Source organism: Peromyscus eremicus, chromosome 3, assembly GCF_949786415.1.
Source record: "Peromyscus eremicus chromosome 3, PerEre_H2_v1, whole genome shotgun sequence".
In the NCBI taxonomy this organism is placed as follows: domain Eukaryota; kingdom Metazoa; phylum Chordata; class Mammalia; order Rodentia; family Cricetidae; genus Peromyscus; species Peromyscus eremicus.
In genome coordinates this window covers 33,673,811-33,698,050 of record NC_081418.1, presented here as the reverse complement: position 1 = coordinate 33,698,050, position 24,240 = coordinate 33,673,811, and the positions used below count along the sequence as shown (strand labels likewise).

Below are 24,240 nucleotides of genomic sequence, written 5' to 3'. Positions count from 1 at the left end.
CTAGGAACGGGGACTTAGAGGTGATATCGGATGTGGTCTATGAACCAGGACAAGTATTTACATAGTACAGATAAATTCCAAGTACCTGTTGGATAGCGGAGTTCTCTCTACACATCTGATCTGAATTGTACTGAGTTCTTGCACACTGCCTCTATGACTTCCCGACACGTTGGCATTAGGAATGCGGAAAGTTTTTTTGTGTCGCCGTGAGCAGCAAGTGCTGGTGACCCCTTGTTGTGAAGACATGGAGGGACTGTGGCTTGAAGGACGATTAACCGTGGCAACTTCCATGCAGCTTTCTTCAAAGACTTGCTCATCCACAAACTCATGGTTCTGTGGGAGAGTTGTGAGAAAATGTGAAGAAAGCAGATGAATGATTTTTTTTAATTTAAAAGAGATTAAATATCATTATTTTAAAAATTGGTTAGACTTGATCCAATAGGTAAGTGACATGACTGTCCAAAACGCTAAGATATCAAAGTGAAAATTCCTTGAGGGGAAATTTTTGTGGAAAAGAATCTTTCTAGCTAGATCTAGAGATTGACATGGGCAAGCTGATCCAGTGTTTATTACAAGCCAACATTTTTTTTTACAAATATCATTTGTTACCTTAAGCATAAAATCAGAATGTTATAAATAAAAAACACCAAAAATCTTAAATGTATATAAATAATAACCACAAGAAATTTATAAATTCACAGTGACTTTACTAAGAAAATTAAACTTATAAAAAGAGACTACTACAATAGAATGTCTTAAGTTAGCCTGCTTACTATATATTAGCAAATACCTTCATGTATTATAGAAATATTTTTAATTAGAAATCAAGAAACCTCAGGCATCTCCATTTCTTTTGATGCTACCCTAAAATTCTCAATATATACAAAACTATTATTTTTTTTAACAAAGAATGTAATATATATACATATCTCATAAGAGATTAGTTCCAAGCTTTTGTGGTCTCTTTTCTTATCTCTGTTCATCACCTCTATTTTCCTGACTCCCCACTCAGAGACATACAGTAAGATGCATCATTTCACATACCACACTTTACAGACCACATATAAATTTTAATTTAAAAACAGGAAAGAATGACTTCCTGCAATGCCTACATAAGAATTTTGCCTCAGAAATGTAAGAGCAAACATTCTTTAGCCTGAATTGCTGGAGAATGACTTCAATTACTATTTTCTCTCTCTGTGTGTAGAAATAGCCTTATAATGAAAGGCTTTGCACATTTTGGATTTCACTTAACCATCTCTCATCCTAAAATATTAGTAAAACAACTGAAGCAATTCATGACCTAATGGGAAATAGATTGTTCTAGTTACTCATTTTGTCATTTCTTTGCTGAGAGTAGCATTTTGAAGTACGTAGAATTCAACATTCTATTGTTCTGAGTACAGAGGACAATGATTAGGTGACAGAATTTCATGTTAATTCTTGCTGCACAAAGGATTCATAATCTGTGTTTTTCCCTCACAGTGCACATGCAACACACATGATAACAGCCAGAATGCACAGCAGTCAGATTTATCTCATTAGGGACTGGAATAAAAGAAGCTGCTCTGTTTCTGGTTGCTGTGGATTTTTCTAGGTAGCTCAAACTAAACTCTATTTCTTGGGGTTAAAGACATTTATTTTATTAGAAATATCATTCCATGGTAAAATAGTGAAAAAGAAAAGACAGGAGAGGGACAAATAAATCAATCTTTATCATTTAACTTTTAAGGTGTTCTATTACATTAGAAGTGCATGTATAACTTTATTTAAAATTTAAATATAATTATGTAACTACCCTAAATAATTATCTAAATTTTCCACTTACCATAAGATAATCATCACCTATCTATCTCCACAGCACAGGATCTGGCTATTGTCTTTCCCTTGGCATTTTCCTGTACCTCTTGGGGACCTTCAGATTCTTTCCCTGCCTCCTCATCCATTTGTCTGTTCTCTATCTGTACTTATATAATCTTGTAAGTGTGAGCCTGAGCCTTTTGAGCTATTTCTCAAGCCCTTACATTGTCTTTGCTGCCTCTATGTCCTCCCAATTCCAAGTTCATTTGTATCTTTCAACGCCCCCAAAGAAGTGAGAGGTGTACAGGGAGGATTTCTTGAGTCTGTCTGCTCATGGCCTCTCATTGCTTCAACTGTGGCCCCTCTCTTGCTTACATGGATCACTACTCTTCCCCAGTACATCCATCTTTCCTGTTTTGCCCTATCAATGGAGGCTTGATGGTGATGGATTTATACTGGTTTCACAAAATCTTGGACCTGCCTCACTAATGGGTGCAGAACAGGCAAGTGATATCTATTTGTTGAATGACTATCTGGATAAACAAGTTGATGGGAGATATGTTAGAATTCAGTCTCATTATAATGTATAATTTATAATATATAATTTATCATGTATCACTGATGAGTGAGCTGACCCGATTCGTACATGATAAATATTTCGTTTGACTCAGTGGTCACAGACTGTGATGTGCATGAACAGCTAGCTTAATAATGGGTGACTTGGCTGTGGAAGAATTCCCACAGATAGTATAAAGAAGTGAAGAGATGGAGACTTCTCTGTATCTAGGGACACTCTGTTATTATCATTTTATTGTACTAAAAAGATAATTTTAAAATATCTATCTCTATTGATTATACCTGTGAATAAAAGGAATATGTGCTTTCTCATCCTTTCTCTCCTTTTTTTGTGATGGCTTTGATAGTTAATTTACACTTGAAATTTTATTATTTTCTTATTTAAATTATTTTACAAACAGAAGAAGCAATATTTCATTCAGTAGTTATTGGAAGATATCTTTCTCTCTTTATTCATCTAGTGTCTTGGGTAAGACTTAATGCAGCCACTTAGGGCCAAGCATCTATAAGAACTATAGCAATTTCCAAGTCAAATTGTTACTAAGTAATTTCAATTACTGTGGAATTTTCTGTAACTGTTCTTTTAGCATGTTTTCTAGAGATGCCAAGACTCAAATCCTGCTCGGAGACATCACGTTTGCACAGAAGTGAACAGAATTGCTGTCAGGGTGCAAGGCTGCAGCCCTGCTGGTCTCTTACCGTGGTTTTCTCCAGGCAGTGAAGCAGGTGGTGGTGTTGTGTCTCAAAACTGGATCCGGATTTGCTAACGAAGGCCGGCTCATCCTCTGAGGACTGTAACACAGGGAAGACACAGAACTTTCTTTTAATTTGCAAGCCAGGGGAATCTGGGCTACCCATGTGCACACAGACTCCTGGCCTGCTTTCTGAGACTCACTGGCAGCACTTTACTCACTAAAAAAAGACAAATGTGTAATTAAGTCTGGGTGATCAGCGGGTACATTTCCATTTGGTCGTTTAAGACTACACCTTCTTGAAGTGAAAATTCAATTCCCTCTTAGACTAAGTTTATCAGGAGTTTATCAAGTTCTACTTCGACCATGTGGCCTTTGTAACACTGAACACTTCTCTCTCTTCCTCAGAAGTAGAGAAAGATATCATATCTAGTCCCAGACCCCTATCAAAGTGTACTTTAAGGAACACATGTAATTTTGAAATAAAATGAAGCATTGGAATGACTGACAATTTTTTACATCATCGACGTCACAGTGGACAGGACATAGTGGACAACATGGGGCTGGAATTCATTCCTGGAAACAGAAATCATGACCACTGGTAATATCTCCTAGCACAGTTTCTAAGCTGTTATAGGCAACTACAATGTACAGTGGAAAGTTATAAAAATGACATTCTGTTGTTCCACCAGTCATTTTCATAATTACCTGCAATAAAATCATATGGTTAAGTGGTGATGATTGACTATCATGCTGATGAGCCCATGGTTACAAAGAAGCAAAGGCTTGGCTGTACCTGCAGCTGGTTGCTGAGTAGCCCATTCCGCTTGCTCTGCATGTAGGCGTTTGCACTTCCACTCTTGGCTGCCCGGATCCTGGCCAGCCTTGCTTTCTACAGGAGAAGAAAAAAAAAACCCAAACGTCCTGTGAACACTTACGAATTCTGTTTATAAGTCAGAGAACGAACGTTTTGAAGAGAAATTATTATTTGTTATTATGGTGCCTATGACGTGTGCGGATGTGCAGGGCACAGCTCACACGTGTGGCAGTCAGAGGACAGGTCTGAGGGCCAGAGCTCTCATCCTGTTTTTCTGAATTTCAAACCCAGGTCTTGGGATACAAAGCCCTTTTCCCGCTGAGCTGTGGGACTGGCCTGAAGAAAATGCATTCCGTGTATTCCTCTGGTCAACAGACGCATTTGGAAAGTAAGCCGGCTGGCCAGATGGAACAACTGAAAATGGTCCTCCAAGCTTTGAGTGTTTCTTGTTAACTGTCTTGGAGCTCCTTATGCATTCAGACTTGGGATGCATCTTTACAGTAGAATCAGATTATCTTGTTATTCTCTCAGTTTCGCCAGGAGCTAAATAACAGCATCACTTGACTTATGCTTACACTTTCTCTGATCTGAGTCGCGTAATGAAGTGGAGACCACAGACCAGCAGAGCATCTGTCAATTCCCGTTCACGTCGCTTGTTTCTTTTGTTTCCAGGAATCAGTTGAGATTCCCGGTCCCCACTTCTCTACCATGTTCTCATTTCCTTCCTCTCTACTCCTTCCCTCCTTCCCTTGCTTTTTCTCTTTCTTCCGCTAGCTTTCTTACTTTCCCCCTTCCCTTCTCCCCTCCCTCCCCCTCTCCCTTCCTCTTCCTTCTTTCTCTCTTTATCCCTCTCCTTCACTCCCAATCTTTTTCTAAATTCACTATTCACTGACACCGGTAGATCCTAACTCAATTGTTTTATTTACAGTTATGCTGTTTAATTGATCAAAGGAGAGCCCATGCTGAGTAACACATAATCTTTAAATCCTTGAACTTAGGTAATTCGATGTCTACACAGGTCTATACATTCATATATTCATTTGATTTCTATTTCATTCTTGAATCTGTTGAGATGAAGACTACAGTGAGTCTATCCAAAGGGATTTATAAGATTCCTTACATTTTCGAGGCATTTCCCATAGACTGCTGTTCTGTTTGGAGAATTTCAGGTGGTCATTCAGTTGGTCACAGTTCCAATGGGATCATCAGTGCAGGGTTAACCAGCACTACAGCTGGTGGCTAGCTTTCCAGTGTATATTCTTTTTATGATATCTGCCACATGGTTGCCTTCTTACTATCATGGAGAGATCCTGCTCTCCCACCCTGGACAGCACATTCTGAGGACCACTCTTTACGACTCGTGGTTAACAAGCATATGCAACAAAGCAAGAAGTTTCTTGCAAACTTACTCTAAGAAACTCACCAATTCCTTTTATGAACAACAACAACAAAACACACTACCTTCAGTTTCAAGCTCTCAAATGCTGTTTTGTGTAAAAATTCAAAAATTATTTCCATTCTAAAAATAGAAAAGAGATGTCTGCCTATGAAAATATTGCCAATACCACAAAGACACACACAAGGCAAGTACAGTGACCTATGGCCATTCTTCCTTATGCTCTAGCCAGGGGCTGGTGTATGTCCTGTTAGAAGCTAAGTATGTGCATGTACATATCTTAACACAGCTGGAGGAACACATCTCACACTCTCCTGGAGTTTATTTAATTTCTACACCTGGGAACCTCATCTCTGAACACACACAAAGATCACTATAAATTTTATGGCTGTGTGTTACGTCACTTTTCCAATGAAGCATGCTTTATTTAGTCAACTACTGATTAATTTGTTTTTTAAGTACTGAGAATAGAAACCAGGGGTTTATGCATGGGGGGCAAGTGCTCTACTGCCGATTTTCCTCCCTCGTCTTTTCTTTTCTTTCTTTTTTTAAAAATTTGACAGGAACTATACAAGGGTGGTGTGTGGAAGAGGGTGGAGCGAGGGCACATGGGAGGAGCTGGAGAGAAATGACATAATTATGTCGAATCCCCTGGAGCTACAATTACAGGTGGTTTTGAACCACTCAGTTGTCCTGGCAGGAGCTGATCTCTAGTCCTCTGGAAGAGCAGCAAGCACTCTTAACTGCTGGTCCATCCCTTCAGTCACTTTGTTTTATTTAATACTTTTGAGAAAGGATTTTGCTAAGTGGTGGAGGCTAGCCCTGAACTGATGATTTTGCATCAGGCTCCGAGAAGCTGGAATCACAGGTATGTTTTAGCACAATTAACTTTTATTTGCTGTAGTGGTTTTGAGACAGGCTCTTATGAAACTCAGGTTGGCCCTGAATATATTAAATAGCTGAGGCTGGCTGTGGGAAGGCTTTGCTGGCTGGACAGAGGTTGCAGTCTGTCATGGCCTGGCAGCTTTTTCCAAAACCTTGACAACATGGAGACTTCCTCCCTCCCCAGCAAAACTACCTGCTCTTTACCTGCCCTTATCTGGAGAATGTCCCTGTGCCGGGAGAACTGACCTTATCTGAAAGCTGTCTCTAAGCCAGATACCTGATTCATCTAGCTTGACCCTTGACACAGATTCCTGCAAGGAAGACTTGTACTAAGATAAGAGCTCTGCTATAGGACCCTACTGCCACATAGGAAGCCTTGTGGTAGGAGTGTGCCATTTAATGCAAATTAGGTTTTGTCCCCAGGATCCCCAATCTTGTGTATTCCTTATACTCTGGAATAAAGTTGAGCTGATTCACCGAGTCTGTCTCCCAGAGGGCTGTCTCTGCCACACCCACAACCCTGCAAACTCTGTTCCCCATTTCTGCTTCCTCCACCCTCGTGGACAAATTCAGCCAATGGCTTGGAGGAAGAAGCAGAGCCACAGCTGGCCTCAAGGCTGTCATTGAATTTCTTAGCCTCCTGCCTCCACTTCTCAAATTCTGGGATCACAGGCATGCATCATCAATTAAAAATTTAAGCAGCCTTTGCACAGCAAGGAAGGCTGCCTGCTTAGAGCGTTGTGGTGACAAATTTTAGACGACAGACTTGTTTTCGTATCAAGAGTGGTGTGTGTGTGTGTGTGTGTGTGTGTGTGTGTGTGTGTGTGTGTGTGTTGGCAGGTTTTATGGAATTTCATCTACTTCTTTGAGAGCAGTACTGAGCTGTCTCAAACACCATTTATCATCATGGCTTCAGTTCTGCTCTTTCCTCCTTCACCCTTAAGTTGGCTCTTTGTGTGTGTCGATTCCATTTTAAAACAATACACTGTATCAAGATCATTTTTGTATGTGATGGGAAAAATCGACAAATTTCACTTTTGTTGTCAGTATTATGCTTAGATCTCTGAAAATATTTAGCAGGACTGGAGAATTACATTGGGAGGTATGGGAGGTAGAAAGAAAACCTTTATCTTCAAAAACTGAATCAGGGTTGGGGTTTCAGGCCAAAAACTCAGCAAAACAATGGCATTGACAAGCATGCTGGGAAATGACCTAGAATTGTCCCAATCATTTACAAACAAGCAAATTATCCATTAGTGTCCAGACAGTGCATCTTGTGATTTCTGTCCTTTCAGCTCCTCAAACATCCACTGCCTTATTTGCTCTACCTTCTCCTTTCTGTTTCTCTGCTGTTTCAAACCCCTCCCTTCCCCATCTCCTGCGTTTTCTGGCTTTGTTCCTCTTCCTCCTCTTTCCCCCTGCACCCCTCCATCCCTACTGTCTTACATGTTGCATTCCCTACATCACAGTTGCTTCTCTCACCTGTGTTATTCTCTAAGCACTAGGCAGCCATTTGAGTAAGTTGATTTTTTTTTTCCTTTGAGACATGTACCATAAACAAAACTCCTGTCCATAACAGGAGAATGGCATGTCTTTCATCACATAATAAGACGTTTATAAATGGTAGCAACCACTAATACCTATAGAGTCTTGACCTTCTGTAAAAAAAAAAAAAAAAAAAAAAAAAAAAAAGGACAAGGGAGAGCTGGCGGGCTCAACAGTCCTGCAACTACCCAGGCCCAGAACCAGGGCTATAGGCTGGCCCACCCCAGTATATACCCCATCTATGATCTGCTGGAGCACGTGAAGGGACTGGTTCTTCAGACCAAAAGCTGCAGGATTTCTGCAACACAGGCCAACAACAGGATAACCAAGAGGAGCCCCAGTGAGGGCCCAGCATCGATAGTATAGCAGAAACCATTGGCCTCGAACCAGACCAATGACTCTTGGCAATGAACACTTGCAAGTAAAGATGTATGGACAAAAGAGTTTACTGTGTGACTCACTACAGCTTCCATGATGAGACTTTCCCTCCCTTTTTCTCTTAAATTTTAATTTTTTTTTGGGGGGGTGCTGCAAGGGCAGAGGGTGGATACACAGGGATGGGAAATGAATGGGACCAAGATGCACGATGTGAAAGATACAAAGAATAAACAAAAAGAAATTTAAAAAATTTTGTTTTAAAAGACAGAGCAGCCATTTTTGTCAAGCCATGTACGATATTAGTAAAAGAACCACCTGTCCATCTGTCTTAATTACACCCACAGCTTTTCTTTCAGTTTGTTGTAATACTGTGAGATAATTGACTTAATTCATCCTGTGGCGTACCGTACCAAATACCTGTTGAATTCCAGCCTTTACCCTCTGTGATTATAGCTTCGGTTCCAGCAGGTAGTTGAAGGAGACTACTTTACAAAGTTGCTTCAGAAACTCTCTTTTCATGTGACTTACTCAGTATGACCATCATGGCCATACTGGCTGTGTGATGAGAGGTTAGGAGAGAACGGTCCCTTCAACTCTCTACTTGTACCCTGTAGGAAAGAGCAGCTTCTCGCCATAGCAAAGTGCCAGCAGTGTGACTGAAAATTAGGATGAGGTTTTAGTAAGTGTTTTGAACCATAGTGGTACTGAATCAAATACGATTTTCAAGACTTTAGGAAAATGAAGGTATCCCAGGCAACCTAGTGATTGAGAGAATGTCTCTCTTCTTACTAATCTGAGACAATTCATTATTCCTTAAACATTGGCCCTCACATTTCCTAAATGTGTTCCAGACATCACACTACAGTTTGTTTCTTTCGTTCAACACTCAAATGTTTCACGTGGACGTAGCATATGAAGCTTTGTCAGCTCTGAAGGTCTGAGGTGTTTATTGGATTATTTCCATTTGCTAAGGAAAATAGCTGCCCTGGAAATGAAACAAGCCAAAGCCATGGACAATGAGAGTGGAGGATAGTGTCTTAGACCGTGTGCTATTCTAAAGTGTGGGCAATCTTGGAGAAGGCAGGATTGGCAGGCACAGTGCTGGGGTTTACCTCGGTGGAAAGAATGAGTGAGTGAAATGAACAGTCAGCAAGAGGTCTCACGGCCAGGAGAGGTAAACATGGAAACACGTAAGAGGGCAGCAGAAGCGATGTCATCCATACATAGAATATATATTGATATTCTAATATATAGGGGAATTCAACATATAGATATTTGAATCATGCTAAAGTTTTCTGGTCTTGGGATTAAACCAATAGGTGTGTGATCACATGAAAGGTTTTGTAAAACTGAAATAATGATATAACCTTTGCAAGTGATTGTGAATACAAGGACACATTAAAATCACCCATGGCATAGTAGAAACCCTGGATAGAGACAGTTGTTTGGGTATTATTAAATTATCAATATTCCATGGTAAATTCAGGCTACCTTTGAATAGGCAGATGACTATCTAGTCTCATTCATATTTTAAAACAGGATAGCTTCTTGCTTCAAAATATCCTTATGATCTGGTATTCTACCAATTAAGATTTACTTCTGGCAAATAAACTCTATTTAATAAGTAATTTTTGAATTATGGAATGAAAAATAAATCTAGTAAGATGCAATTGCCAGTAAGTAGAAGAGCTTACCACAGATGATACCTGACTTCACTCCCAAGTCAGTGTTGAGTAAAGACTATCAAGGGTGGGGAGGAGTGGAGCAGATGATGTGTTTGCTTTAAAGGTGGGAATGTGTAGGAGAAACAGAAAGAGGACGTGACATGTGGCGGGGCCTAGAAGGAAAATCCCCTGACAGTCCTGACAGGAAATCTCTCACACACCTGCAATGTATGTTTCCTGTCTTGTTTAAGGTTGGAGCTGGCCACAGCCCCAAACACAAAAAACAACAATTTCATAATACTATTTTAATTGGTGCATTTGAGTGTTGCTGCTATTGAATTGTTACTGAGGACAGTGCTTGCTTGACTAAATTATTGGTTATTTTTGTGCACCTGTGATACCTGTTAAGTCACTGAGGCTCCAGGCACAGATTAATATAAATCATCTTAGTCTAATGGGAATCTAGTCTGTTTTGTTTTCAGTCTCTCAGGATAGAAAGTAGGAAACAGTCCTTGGTAACTTATTTTATTTAATATACATGTTCTTCCTGAGATTATGCTCAGTTTATTGATAATAGGCTTTTTTACTGGTCATACTATATTAGGTTATCATATCTGGCTTTATTAAGTCTATTTCTCTAGTCGTTACATGAAAAATTCATTACACTGTGGCAGAAGTTTAGGACATAAACAATAGTTTGAAAATGCCAAAAAAATTCATGAAGTACACTTTTCAATTATTGTGCTTTATAACATCACATTTATTTAGTTTTGGTCTTCAAATTTATTTAGGTACAAATACTTCCAAGCACTTTTCTGGCTTTGGAACTGGTCCCATCACGGAGTTTCAACATGCTTGTCAGCACTGCATGGCATCAGTAAAGTATAACCTCTCACAAGGTAGCCCTTGAACAACTGTCCATGAGCTCATGTAGGTACAGGGCACATTCTGCCCAGATCTTATTTATGTCAGGTGCCAGAACATGCTTTTTTTGAACTTGTTTAGCCTTAGAACTGCTTGCTTTAAGGAATTTATAGTATTGTAAAGATATCCTCAGACTTTTTATTGTTATACATGATGTTCTTTGTAAAAAAAAAAAAAAACCCACAGATATTTGTTCCTCGGATTGTTTGTAAGTAGTTCTTATACTAACAGAAGGCTTACAATGGAGACAGGTAAATGGTTGGAGTTAAGCTCTTTGGAGGATGACTGATATTTCAGATAGTGTCTGTGAGTGCCCTGTAGAGGGATTTTACTTTGTGGCTATGGCCACATAAAAGATTCCTCGTAGAGGAGCCTGCTTTCCAAATGTGTCCTGCAATAGATGGGAGCAGCCAGAGTGAGTGCCTGCCTGGCTTCCTCCTCCTTTCCTCCCTGCTTTCTCTTTCTTAACATTTCTAGCCTAGTGCATTATTAGAAATCCACATAAGTGTTGCCTGAATTATTTATTACTGCTATGGATAATAATTTAAAGCTAGCTATTTGTTCACCAATGGGGGAGAAATTCCTTAAAGGCTGACCACGATGAAGGGAAAATGCTCTCTGACGTTATACACAAATGAGGTCTCTGTTGAATGTGCCTGTCCCTACAAGGAATCACTGAAATTATCCAAGGGTTACCTTTTGAGGGTTTATACTTTACTGGTGCCACACATTGCTGACCACCATGTTTAAACTCCATTATGGGACCAGTCACAAAACCAGTAGAGAACTGCATTAAATTGCTGATGATGTCTTGCAGGTGCACTGAATTATCTAGGTTGTGCACAAAATGAAACATAGTTGCGAATGGAGTTTGGGCATTTAAAAAATGATGCTTTCTGGAAAGGAGAAAAATGCAATGGCCATGAAGAATACTGGAAATGTAGCACTGTAAGTACAGAGAAAGCACCAAGAAAGATTTTCAAAGTGATTTCTGAGCAAAAGAGGCTCTGTTCATCATGGTGACTAATTTGGTGAAGAATGAGGAAGGCACATGCGCTAATACACATCCAGTTTTTCTGAGAAGCAGGAAATGCCAGGGTTAAGTGTTTTATTAAAATTAGATTTCTAAATTGAATTTACACGGTGTCTTACCAATTAGTCTCAAGATGGTTCCAATAGAAGGGGACTATCGAAGGGCACCAAACTATGTCTCAGATGTTCTTCCCAGTTGGCACAGGAAGTAAGAAATAGCTGAGTTCTGCCCTTCCCCCTGCTCAGATTGGCTTACACTGAATGGTTGCTCTTCAACCGTTTAGTTACACTATCTTAGAATGGCTTGGTTCCTAGAAATTTTAGGATTCCCACTCAATAAATTGGCAGAATGATGGCAACCAAATCCTAGAGTTTGGTGAAGACTGTATAAATGATGTTTTGAACATTATACCATTGCCTGCCCATAGGAAATCATCAGTAAGCATTAAATGTTGCTAATTATAAGTTATTACAAGTTAACTTGAAGTTTACATGGATTTATATACTTTTACATGTCATAATAATATTCTTGTTTCCCCATGTTAAACACAATATACACTGGGATTATTTTTAGAGGAATTAAATAATTGACACAAAGTCCAGAGACACAGGGAACTCCTGGGCCAGGAGTAGGAATTTTCCTACTTCCTGTCTCAAGTGAGCAAAACAGATGAGATACACATCTTGATTCTCATTCACAGCCCTCTCTTATTGGAACCTGCCTGGTCTCTGATGGATAAGGACTAAATGAATCAGATCTAGAAACTGGATCTTAATAATAATTCTTAAGCATATGTATCTGAATCAATGGTTATTAGCTCTGTTCACAATTACTCCTTACTTTCTACCTTCTGCCCCATCGCAGCCATTCTCTGCCCACTGTTAATCTAAAAGGGACGGTGTGACCAGCTTTGGCTAAGGAAGCAGAGGTGCCAGGGTCTGGGGCCGGCAACTTCAAGAATGATCTTAGGAGGCAGAGTGCATTTCATCACCTCCATGACTGTAGAGGTGCAGTGCTTTGGGAGTTTCCATGTCTAGACAGATAATGGACCAGTAGCGTGATCATGATCTATATCCATTCACATTAGTGAAAACACAATACCTTGTTTAAGCCACTGAGATCCTAGGGTTTTTTCATCATTAACCTAGTACTGAATGAATGGTGAGGATTTTGAAGATCATCAGACAGTGGAGGTCAACAATGCTTGCTTTCACAGCGTCGAATGCCTACCTTCTGTGCTCTTCGTTTGTCTGCTCGTTGGTTTTGGTGATAGATCCGACTGAAGTTGGACACGATCACAGGCACGGGTAGTGCAATGACCAGCACTCCACTCAGTGAGCAGATGGAACCAAAAATCTTCCCTGCTATGGTTTTTGGTACCATGTCTCCATACCTGGATCAGAGGAAAAACAATTGTCATAAGCCAGGGGCTACACTTCTGCCTGCTGCAAAAAAATTCTTTTTTTTTTTTTTTTGCTTAGCTTTAGATCAAATAATTCTTGGGAAATATCTCTATTTCTACTTCATGACAATATGCAAGGTGTCAAATTAATAAGTGAAAAATTATGACTATAGACTTGCAAGAATTATCTTTCAACCTTGTAGAAAATGATGATAACATTTAGAAACCTCTCAGACTAGAAAGTATTTAAAGCCTGATGATGTCATGATAGCTCTTCCATTTGCCTTTTATATAATGTGGCATAGTTTTTTTTACATTTATTAATAGTCAATATTTCTATGCTGGAATTTATAGTCTAGATGACACACTTTTCCACTTAATTTTTTTCAGTGCTGGATGGGTGATGAAATTTAAGCAGAAAAAGTAGGACATCACATCATATAGCTTTCATCTGCTCCAATCAGTTTAAAAACAAACTTTGCAAGATTCCCATTAACCTTCACTTGTGATATCTGGTGGCCATTTCTCTTGATAGCCTTCCCCAGTCTTGTGCTTGTGTGTGATAGTTGACTGTTCTCTGAAACACTTCGTTCTTTGCTTCAGGATTAGTTGCTTTCTTACCTCACTGGGTACTACTTCCTCATATTTTCTGGCTTCTTTCCCTTTATCTGATTTCTAAAGCTTTGTATAATTTATATCTCAGTTTTGAATCCTCTTACCTTCTTAATATAGACTGTTTTCTTGTATGATTTCAATTAATGCCATAGTTTAAGGCTGGTTTGCAGTAGAAGATGCCCTACTTTGCACCGACAGCCTTGATGGATGGCTCTTCCAGATGTGAGACTACTGCTTTCAATGGTTTGGTCTGATTATTTCTGAACCTGGATGCCTGAAAGCCAATGATACCTTAAACCAGACAAAACAGGACTCTTCTGTTCCTACTTTCCTCTGCCAATTCTCAAATCAGTTTTCACAGTTTGCCATCTATAGTTAACAAAACTTTCCCACCCTGGCCCTGCCAGATTCTTAACCAGTACCTACTGAGCTACTCTGCCCCTATTATAGTCACACCTTATCTCCCAGTAACTCTTTCATCTCTAAGACATTAAAAAAACAACAACAAAAACATGTAGGTCTCTTAACTTCTACTTGACCAACAACCAATGAGCAAAGCAACTTATCTACACTTTTCACATTAACCACACTACAATTCATGAACTAGAGTTATGCTTTTAAAATGGAAATTGGCCAGTTGATACTTTTTTCAGCTTTCCAATGGTGTTGAAATTAAACAAATTGAAACTCACCCCCTTTGTCTCCAGGTTATGAAAACACAATGACTACTTAGTTCCTGGCTTCTTCATACTAGCCTCTGCCACATTCTCTGTCCTGTGGACACACTGACCATTTGGCCTCTTGCTATGTAGGCAGTCCCAGGTCACTCATTAGGTGGCACTTAAATGTCTTCATTCCAAAAGCTATTTCCCATTCACCTTGTCCACAGAATCCCTATTCCCTTCTTTAATCCTGTTCCACAACAACTTGTCATTTGGTTGCTTTCATAGTCCTTATCCACACATGATACAATATTTATTTTTTATTCTTGTTTGTGGTACTGGGGATTGAGCTTAGGCCATTGTACATGCTAGTCAGGGGGTATATCACTGAGCTGTGTCTCCAGTCTGATATTTTCTCTTTACTATTCATTCTTCATAAAATAAAGTTGACAGAGTGGGAGCTGTTTGACTTTATGTCTTCCTAGCATGAGCAGGCTCTTGCCGTACATCAGCTAAATGCATACATTTTTTTCTTCTTTAATAATAGAGGCTGTCTATGGGTTCGTTTCTGGGAAAGAATACCTCATTTTCATGTATTTATTAGGAAACAATCACCCTTATTGACATGATTCTTGTGAGAAAACATTTTTATGTGAACCTGTAGTTGGGAGTTGCAGAGAAATTGGCCAAGGATAGGCCAGTGACAGTGACAGATGGGATGCTGACCAGCACTGCATTTCAGGACCCTGCTGGGACACTGTTGCATGTTTTGAGTCTCCAGTTACTCATATTTAGTGTTTGTGGATGATTAGTCAAGCTAATTCACCATGATTCAAATTCTGCTACAGAATGTCTCTACTGCGCTAATTATCACCCAGCTTCTGTGACTGCATGTGGGGTTAGATAACGGGTTGTGGGGTTCATAAAAATTTAAGACTACAAGTGGTTGTATAACTGGATGTGGAGCTCAGTAGAAGATTTCTGAACACTGCAGTAGATCAAAAATTGATCCAAAATCAAACTGGTAACAAATTAGAAATGTTTCTATCAGCATTTGCTCATATTGCATCAAACAACTTCACTGTAACTTTGACTCTGTATACACACGAGGAGCACTTTGCCCAGCACATACGGACACATGCCACAACATTGAAATTCTGGTTACTAAGGACTTCAGTCTCAGCTACTGTTTGAAGTTTCATGCAAAGTCCTTGAACTCATGCATCTCCTCTATTTATTCAAATGCCCCAAATGGTACAATGTGATTAGTCAGGAAAAGAACTTCAGTGAATCTGCGTATATTTATTTTCTAGTTACCTATTGTGCATGTGTGTCTGTATATGCATATGCATGTATCAATCATCCATTTGTCTGTCTATTAATCTTCCTATTTTCTGATTTTATATAAGGTGTAAAATATTGCTAGTTTTTAGGAAAAACATTGTAAATCAAATTTTATTAATATTCATTCACTTTTATCATTTGACCGTCCTACAAAAATTCTATGGGATAGAGATCTTATAAAATGAAATATTTTTACATAGTTTTGAACTCTAAACTGGTAGATTCCTTGTTTTGTTCATATGGTTTCTATCTGATCTGTAGACTATATGTGTATGTTCACATAATAAATGGAAAACATTGTAGTGGGCTAACCTCCCTAGAAAAGTAATGGCTTCCCATTTACAAATCTATTTTCCATGGATACTAAGAGGGAAGACAGAAATGGTGTTTAAAAATCCATCATGCATATAGAAGGAATCTCCATTCAAAAGGAAGAAAGTGTTGATGTTAAAATTATCGCAATGCTCGCCGGGCGGTGGTGGCGCCTTTAATCCTAGCACTTGGGAGGCAGAGCCAGGCGGATCTCTGTGAGTTCGAGGCCAGCCTGGGCTACCAAGTGAGTTCCAGGAGAGGTGCAAAGCTACACAAAGAAACCCTGTCTCAAAAAACAAAAAACAACAACAACAAAAATTATCGCAATGCTCAATCTCTTGCTCTTTTTCTATGATGAAAAGGCACAAGTTGCCAGGTATGTGGATCAGAATGGCTGGAGCCCATGCAGATGTAGTGAAACCCAGAAGAATCATGTCTGTTGATGGATTCAGTTATGAAAAGCACCTCAGTGTTTTGAGAATGCTGAAGTCACCATTCTGTTATATCAACTACTAAAACAGTTACAATAAAAACAACTTCATCTGGGTACAAATCAGTTCTTAGAGATATGTTTGAAAGATTAGCTCTCTCTCTCTCTCTCTCTCTCTCTCTCTCTCTCTCTCTCTCTGATTGATTTTGTGTTTGAGGTTTTTGTTTATTGTTTTTTTGGCTTGAGTGCTAATCTAAGAGGTATAAGAAATAATTTCTTCTGATCTGGAAACTGGATTACTGATTAACTAATATTTCTATCCCTTAGGGTCTCAGTGGCTATGCTATTCATGGATTTTCTGCCATCAGCTTGCAATCTAGAAGGATCACAGTTTGATGGATAGTTTTTTTAGTAGCTGCAATGTTTGCAAATAGCAAATGACTTTTTAAAGTGTTACCATATAACACCTGCTTGTGGTACAGAACTTGTTTGCCAGAGGGGCCCTGGTATTAATTTCACAGTGGTAAGATTGCTCTTTGACATTTTGAAATCAACGTTTGCCTAAAAGCTGCAATGATTTTGTTCTTGCCTATTTTGCCCAAAGAGTCAATCATTCTCTCTTTCACAGCTTGAGAACTTCACATACATTATTTCAAGTATTATGTGGTATCTTTTGTTTTAGCCAAACTATGAGCTATTATTCTTAAAAAGTATATTTAAAAATTGTTTTTTTTAAAGGAAACTAACATATTCAGGTTCTATTAAACAAAAGCTGAAACTCAAAGATTATCTTTCATGACTAGAGGTCTTGACTGGAAGTAAATAGACTTTCAGGAACTCATGAGTACAGTTCAGAGGGGTTGTAGAGATCGACAATAGTGAATTGTCTAGAAGAGAGTTTTGCCCTTTCACATTGTTCTCCCTTCCCTAGACGTTTTTGTTTGTTTTGCTGGAGAGAGAATCCTCACTCATGCTGGCCAATCACTCTATGACTGAGTCCTTTGGAGTTGAAAAACAAAACAAAGCAAAAACAATTAAACTAGATTCTCTTCCATAACTAGAAGGCTTTTGATTAAATTATTATTATGGATCAATAACATTTAAAACATTATTGTAACAGTTAAGGGGATCTCAATGCTATATGTTGTTGATACAGTGTCTGAATTCAATTGAACAAAAGAAAGGTTGTCAAATTACCTGCAAGATTTTACAACTGCATAAATTCTAACTGCCCACTAGGGGGCATAAAAACCTAAACGAACGTTTGGAAACAAACCAGGTCTTTTCTGGTCTTCACAAGCTGAGATCCGGAAAAAAGTATTTCCAGTAAATTGCCTGCACAGATCCCTTATCTTTGCCTACATAAGCTCAACATTTAGAATGTATTTTAGGCATCTTATTACTCTGGAAATAGTTGAACAGCACAGAAATTCTACCAATTTCATAGATTACCCAATTTCAAGGAGCTGCCAAAAGGATGCAAAATAGTACCAACAATATTTTGGTTCTTCTAAAAGGTAAGTCATCTTCTACAGTGTGTGCTATCACTAAAGCATAATTTTAAACAAGAAGCTCTTTACTAGGACCCTTAGAATGAAATGAGAGACATTTAAGGATGGGGTGTGTATAGAAAGGGGGAATGATGAAAGGCTTAGATGCCTTCAGCCCATGGACTGAACATTCTCACCAAGAACATGTAGTTCCCATTCAGGTTTACTGACTGGGTTTCACTGGCCTTTGGCTTTTTAACCAACAAATTCTCATCTCTTATTTTTCTACTTGCTTTCCACATTTCATAGCATGAAAGGAAGTCTTCAAATTTCATAATCAGAACAGATGATTGTAACATCGTGTCCTAATAAAGTATTTATTGCCTAAACGAATGGCAACAGTAAAAGACTTTATAGTCCTGTCTGAAGAATGCCTTCTTATTTTCAAAGCAGCTTCTCATTCTTTTTTTTTTTAAGTTATGACAGCATATGTATAATTGATTATTGTGGAGTACACACTGAAGGCAAACAAAATTACGACCAAACTCCAATAGAGACGATGCTTTTCCCAGCTGTAGGACAACACAGGATATTTCTCTCTGCTTTGAACCCTCGTCTTTCTTGTCAGGAGTCTGCTTTCCGCTGTATTTAAGTCTGATCATGTCATTCTTTGGCAGAAAAGCCTCAGTTTCTGTAACCTGAACAAAAGAGGCGTGATCCCAACAGTGTTTCACCATTGGAACACAGGTTCTCTTTCCATCACTTATCCACATGTTCCATATATTGTTACAGAGATAGCTACCTTTTTGTTACCCGAACATAACATGCTGTAGCATCATTCTAACACCAGGTGCGTCTAACCTTTTGACACTATCTATGCACAACATTATCATCTGCAATGTTCATGATCAAGAACTGTGAAATATAGTTACAAAAAGCCCCTCAGTGTTTTGAATAACTTTATAATTTTATGTTGCTCAGCACTCATAGCTGTCCTGGGGCAAATGGAGACTCTGGGCTACAAACTGGACCTGCTCGCATGAATACAACTCTGTAATTATGTTCTTTTTAGAACAAGCTTATTTGCATCCCCCACTGCATGAATCTTTCGGGAAAACTTCAATTTATACTTGATAAAGCACAAATATCAGTTCTCACTTGAAGCGCATCTTGACCATTTATCTGGGGGTCCGGTAAGACTACCCATTCTCTCCTTTTTATACTTTTCAACTACTAAAACACAACTAGTTTTTCTTTTTACAGGCCTGTCTTCTCTTGCTAAACCATGAGGCCCAAAAAGTCAAGGATCATGCCATCATTATAAACCCAACTTTAGTACAGACCTTGTCTATTGCTGAGCAAATAGTTGGAGCTCAATAAATGTTTATTGCTTAAATAAATCAGTCCAGGTGATTTCTGAGGGCAAATAAGAAATATGGGAGAGACTGAGGAGAGATACTTGTCTCCTGTTCTCTTTTACAAGCTCAGGGACAGATCAGCTCATTAATTTTTCTGTTCCTTTCTGGCACTGTATGAAATGCCCACATAACCTGGTTCAATACCACATCAATGCACCTTGCTTTTTATACCCGCAGGACGTGCTTGCAACCTAGCTGACTTTAAACAAGACAAAGGTGTAGAGACCCAACATTTTCGCACTTCCTGCAAGCATTTATTATCACATGCTTAAGACAGGTGACTTAGGACAGCATTTTGAAATGCCTTGAAATTGTTTGATAGATTTTATGACCTTAGATGCTTAGCAGTTGGCATGAATAATGATTCCTTGTTATCTTAATCTCTCACATCAACCTGGGAAATGTCTGACATCCCCTATTTTCCATGCCCTGCTAATCTTAGACTGGAAGCTCTAGCAATCTTCTGGAAAGACCACTGTTTGGTACTTATTTTGCCAAGCTGGGTCTACTTGGGGAGTGCATCAGAGGAAACATTTGTCTTTCACCAAAATAAGGTTAATCCCAGCAAGCAGGTCAAGATTCCCACAATATGACCACTTGGCTTTGGGCTTATTGCAACAGCTTTCTGAAAAGGCATATTTGGGGTCTTCTATTCCAGGAAGTTTCCTATGTAGTTGTATGAGGCTGCTCTTGTACAGTGGTTTCCTTCAGTTTCCTGCCACTGTTACTTCAGTCTCTCTTCCTCTGTTGGATAAAGTACCACCTCTGTGCAGGGGCCCATTCTCTCCTCCTCCCTGAGTGCTCTTTCTGCAACAACAAATCCTGATGGCTTCTTACAGTGTTGCTCAGCTGGCTAGCCCTCTCCATCACTTGCAGACACGTGGAGACGGTTCATTGGGAATAGTCCGTCCAAAGGCCCCTTGGCACCTTCGCCATGGATGGAGGAGGAACTAGCCCCCAAGTTTAGGCCTTTATCACATGCATTTCAGATGTCAGTCAGCTAACTTAAAAACCAGTAACAGAGCTATTTGTTGTGAATGTTTTTATTTGATCTCACTTGAATTTGAATAGTCTAAAACCTAATATCTACTCCAGGCCTCACGACACCTTCAATTTGCGATTAAGTATTCACCTATTTTATTTTCAACTATGCTTTTCAAATTACTTATGGATTACTCAGTAATGACCTAACACATCTCTAATTTCTAATGATTCCCAGACAGTCCTGATAATCTTGCAAATTGTCTGTTTTGCAGGTCTTGCAGAAAAGATTGCACAAAATTGTAACTGCCTGAGAGATAGTGGGGCAGAGAATGAATCCTTTTTGGAATCTGCAGTATCTGAGATGATAGTACAGTTCCAAGCCATGTGCCTTCTGACAGCTCTGGCAATACAATCCTGTTCTGTCATTTCTCTGTCACCCCCTCCCCTGACCTGAGTTCCTCCTGGTCTGAAGTCGGGGTTGGGGCTGATCACCACAGATCTCATTCTTACGAGCCGTGCATCCAAGCTGAAGACCCACCTTGGTCCCTAATTTGTACATCTTCTGCCCTAGTTACTAACTAGAAACTTCCTGCTAAAAACTTATTTAGTTTGTGTGTATGTGGAAGTCCAAGGACAATTTGTGGTAGCTGATCCTCTCCTCTAGTCATGTGAGACCTGGGGTTATTGAACTCAGGTTGTAAAACTTAGGACAGCTGTTTTGACTCACTGAGGCCTCTTGCTGGCACTTCAAAAAAATTTAAAGATGAATTATGTACAGCTTTATGTACATAATTATCGTTGTTTAAATCATAAAGAAAGGGAGCCCAGGGGAACTGTGCTTTTGTTTGTATTGTGTGTGTGTATGTGCATGTGTGGGAGTGCACACTGTGCATCTGTAAGCCAGAAACTGGCATCAGTGTCTTCCTCAATCATTCAGTACCATATATTTTGAGGTATTTTGTTTGATTTGAACCCAAAGCTCACTGACTCAGCTAGTCTAGGTAGATAATAGGCTTAAGGTAGCCTCTGCCTCTCTCTTATGCAGATATCTATATAGATTCTGGGAATTCAAACTCAGGTCCTCATGCTTCCCTGGCGAATGTCTTACCAATGAGCCATTTCCCCAGACACAAACTGTGATGTAGGTTCCCAAAGACAAGTGAGATTTACACTAAAATTCTATTCTTCAATCTAGCCTGGGAATTCTCTATATCCTTAAAGAAACTTTACTTTTGATGAGAAACTAAGGGCTCATGCTTACATGAGAGGTCCTAGGAGAGTCTTTTTTGATCAATGTGAGGCAAAGTTGTCTCCTAAGACTAAATGAAGATACTGTATACGTTCAAGGTTTAGATTGCTTTGTCTTTTCTGAAGAGATTAAAGAATTGATTGGGCATTCTATTAACTATGAAAGATATACATGAGGAGGGTATTAAATAACTTCAAGTCTCTACTTGTGAAGTTCTATTTGTGTTGTAATTATTTATAAAAATGCCCTAATAGTTGTCTTCACATTGTATCTGGTTTAAAAATCACTAACAAAAAACTCTAAACTAAAATCAAACAGCAAAGTATCCAACCTTAAATATAAAACAACTTAAAAAAAAAACTCTATAGCATAACATTTGCCTCAAGATTCATTTAAAGAAGAAAAAAGGAGCTCTATTGCATGAAAATAAAACTGGGAATTAAACTTTTTTAAAAACTCCAGACAAAATCCTGTATTACAAGCACAATCAATATACAAATTCTTATACTCCTTTCCATGTTCCTATTCTCATGTAGTTTTCCAGACATGAAATTACTATAAGCATAACACCTTTAAAAATATAGCTTGTGTTCAGATTCTAAGCAAAACATCACTTCCTGTCTTCACAAGAGAATGGGTTTTATGGTGAAATTTTCATCACATGGCTGTAATATTACAGAACAATGAGCAGATTGGTGGCATACCAGCAATTATCAGTACAAGAAGTCACCATGAGTAGGGGTTGGGGGAGAGTGAGGAGAGGTTTGGGGCTAATGGCTCTTTCGAGGAAGTTGGGTGCATGTTAAGGCATGGGAAGTACTAGAGCTCCAGGGGCCGCTTAGTGCCACCTTACAAGATGCAAAGCAGGAGCAGAAAACCACTTGCCCCTCTTCCACAGCCCCCTGCAGCCCCCACTGAGTACCTTTCCCAGGTAGAACAGCAGACAGCTGCCAGCCTGGGGGACTGCAGCCTTCTAGTTTCTGCACAATTGAGGGGGCCAGGAAGCCAGAGCTCAGGGTGTTTTCTCCAAGTCCTGTTCTGTCCCTGTCACCACAGCTTACACCTCTGGTCCATTTGGGTTACAAGGTATTTGGGCCCAGACTCAAAAGTATTGGATATATATATATATATATATATATTGGTGTCATACATCATCTTATTGCATTATGGATTTTTATATTTCTTTAATTTTAAAAAACATTTGAGAATGTACAAATAGTTCTTAGCTTGTGGTCCATACAAGCAAAAATGAGAGGCTATATTAGCCTGAGTAGCTTGCTCATTTCTACTACAGACATTAAGTCAATATTACATTTATTTTATTTAAAAATATGTTATGAATTCTTTGAGAATTTCACACAATGCATTTTGATCATATTCATACGCATCCCTAACTCCATCTTGTAACTCCTTCATGTTCTGCCCCAATTCCCTACTCACCCCCAACTTCACATCCTTTTTAATTCAGTCAATCCATAAGCTCCAGTTTGCACTATTTACTTTGAGGTGTGCATCCCCTACCAAAAGTGGCACCTACCAAAGAAAACTGACTCACTATGCCCACTAAGCCATCGGTTCTTCTTTGTTCCTTATTTAGGTGGGGGTTGAACCCCTTCCACAGCCTGTGTCAGGATACTGACTGGCTTGATCTTACTTAGGCAACCACAGCTGCTGTGAGTCACAAGTGCAGAGGTAGTTATTTTGTTGACTCTCCCAGCCTGTCCTTTAAATAAGGAATATTTGTCAGAATTTGAAGTCCAGCAGTGAGACTGACAGAACTTCGCTGGGTAGCAGCAACACGTGTCGCCGTCACGTCTTCCTGTGGTTTTGAACAACCACGAGCCATTCAGCTTTCCCACGTTAAAACTCGAGAAGGTTTTTCCAGGGCTGACTCGAGGCTTCTCACTTTTGGGTGGGGGAGGAGTGGGCATGCCAATTTACCCTGAGTGGAGAAGAGGATAAGGCATCAAGATATCTGTTTGGTAGAATGAAGAGGGGGAGAAAAAAAACCACCCAGATGGGAAGCAATATTATAAAGATGTAAATTGGATTCGATGATTGTAAAAATGTTCTACTTGTGTGAAACGGGCACAATGTGTAACGAAAGCCAGTCGCGGGGGTTTCCAAGCTTCGTGGTGACTCAGTGCTGGCAAGGGGCTCTTAATTAGAACAAATTGTTTCAGAACAGAAGCACCGAGAATGCCATCAGTAATAAATTAAAGTCATATTTTAAAAGCAGGTGAATACATGTGCACCAGGTTGCCTTTAAAAAATGCATACAGTTTCACAATTAGCTCATTTGGCCATGGATCTTTCGGTTGTAGAAGTCTTTTGTTTTTGTTCTTGTTATGTTTGTTGTTAGTTTTTATTACAGTAATGAAAGTCTATAGCTAAACATACCAGAGACTGGCTGTTACTTATAAGTTTACATAAAAAAAAACCCTTATGTTTAAAGGAGACTATAAGATTGACAATGAGGGTTCTGGCAATAAAGTAGAAATATATGATGTGATGTTTGCATTAAATTAAGAACAAAAAAGAACATAGTGATGTCATTATGAGTATCATTAGTGTGGCTAGCAAAGATACTCTCATAATCTGTTTGACAATTGGATGCTCCTTCC

The 24,240-nt window shown here is 39.2% G+C and overlaps 1 protein-coding gene across 1 annotated transcript in view; it reads right to left on the bottom strand.

Annotated features, from left to right (window-relative positions):
- The window catches only part of Kcnd2 (potassium voltage-gated channel subfamily D member 2), a 494,896-nt gene that overhangs the window by 3,510 nt on the left and 467,146 nt on the right, over positions 1-24,240 (bottom strand). The window contains exons 2-5 of the mRNA XM_059257419.1: positions 12,941-13,103; positions 3,865-3,960; positions 3,076-3,168; positions 86-333 (exon numbers count right to left, since the gene is read on the bottom strand). Of these exons, the coding sequence (XP_059113402.1) occupies positions 86-333; positions 3,076-3,168; positions 3,865-3,960; positions 12,941-13,103 (600 nt within the window). The remainder of the gene's footprint in view (positions 1-85; positions 334-3,075; positions 3,169-3,864; positions 3,961-12,940; positions 13,104-24,240) is intronic.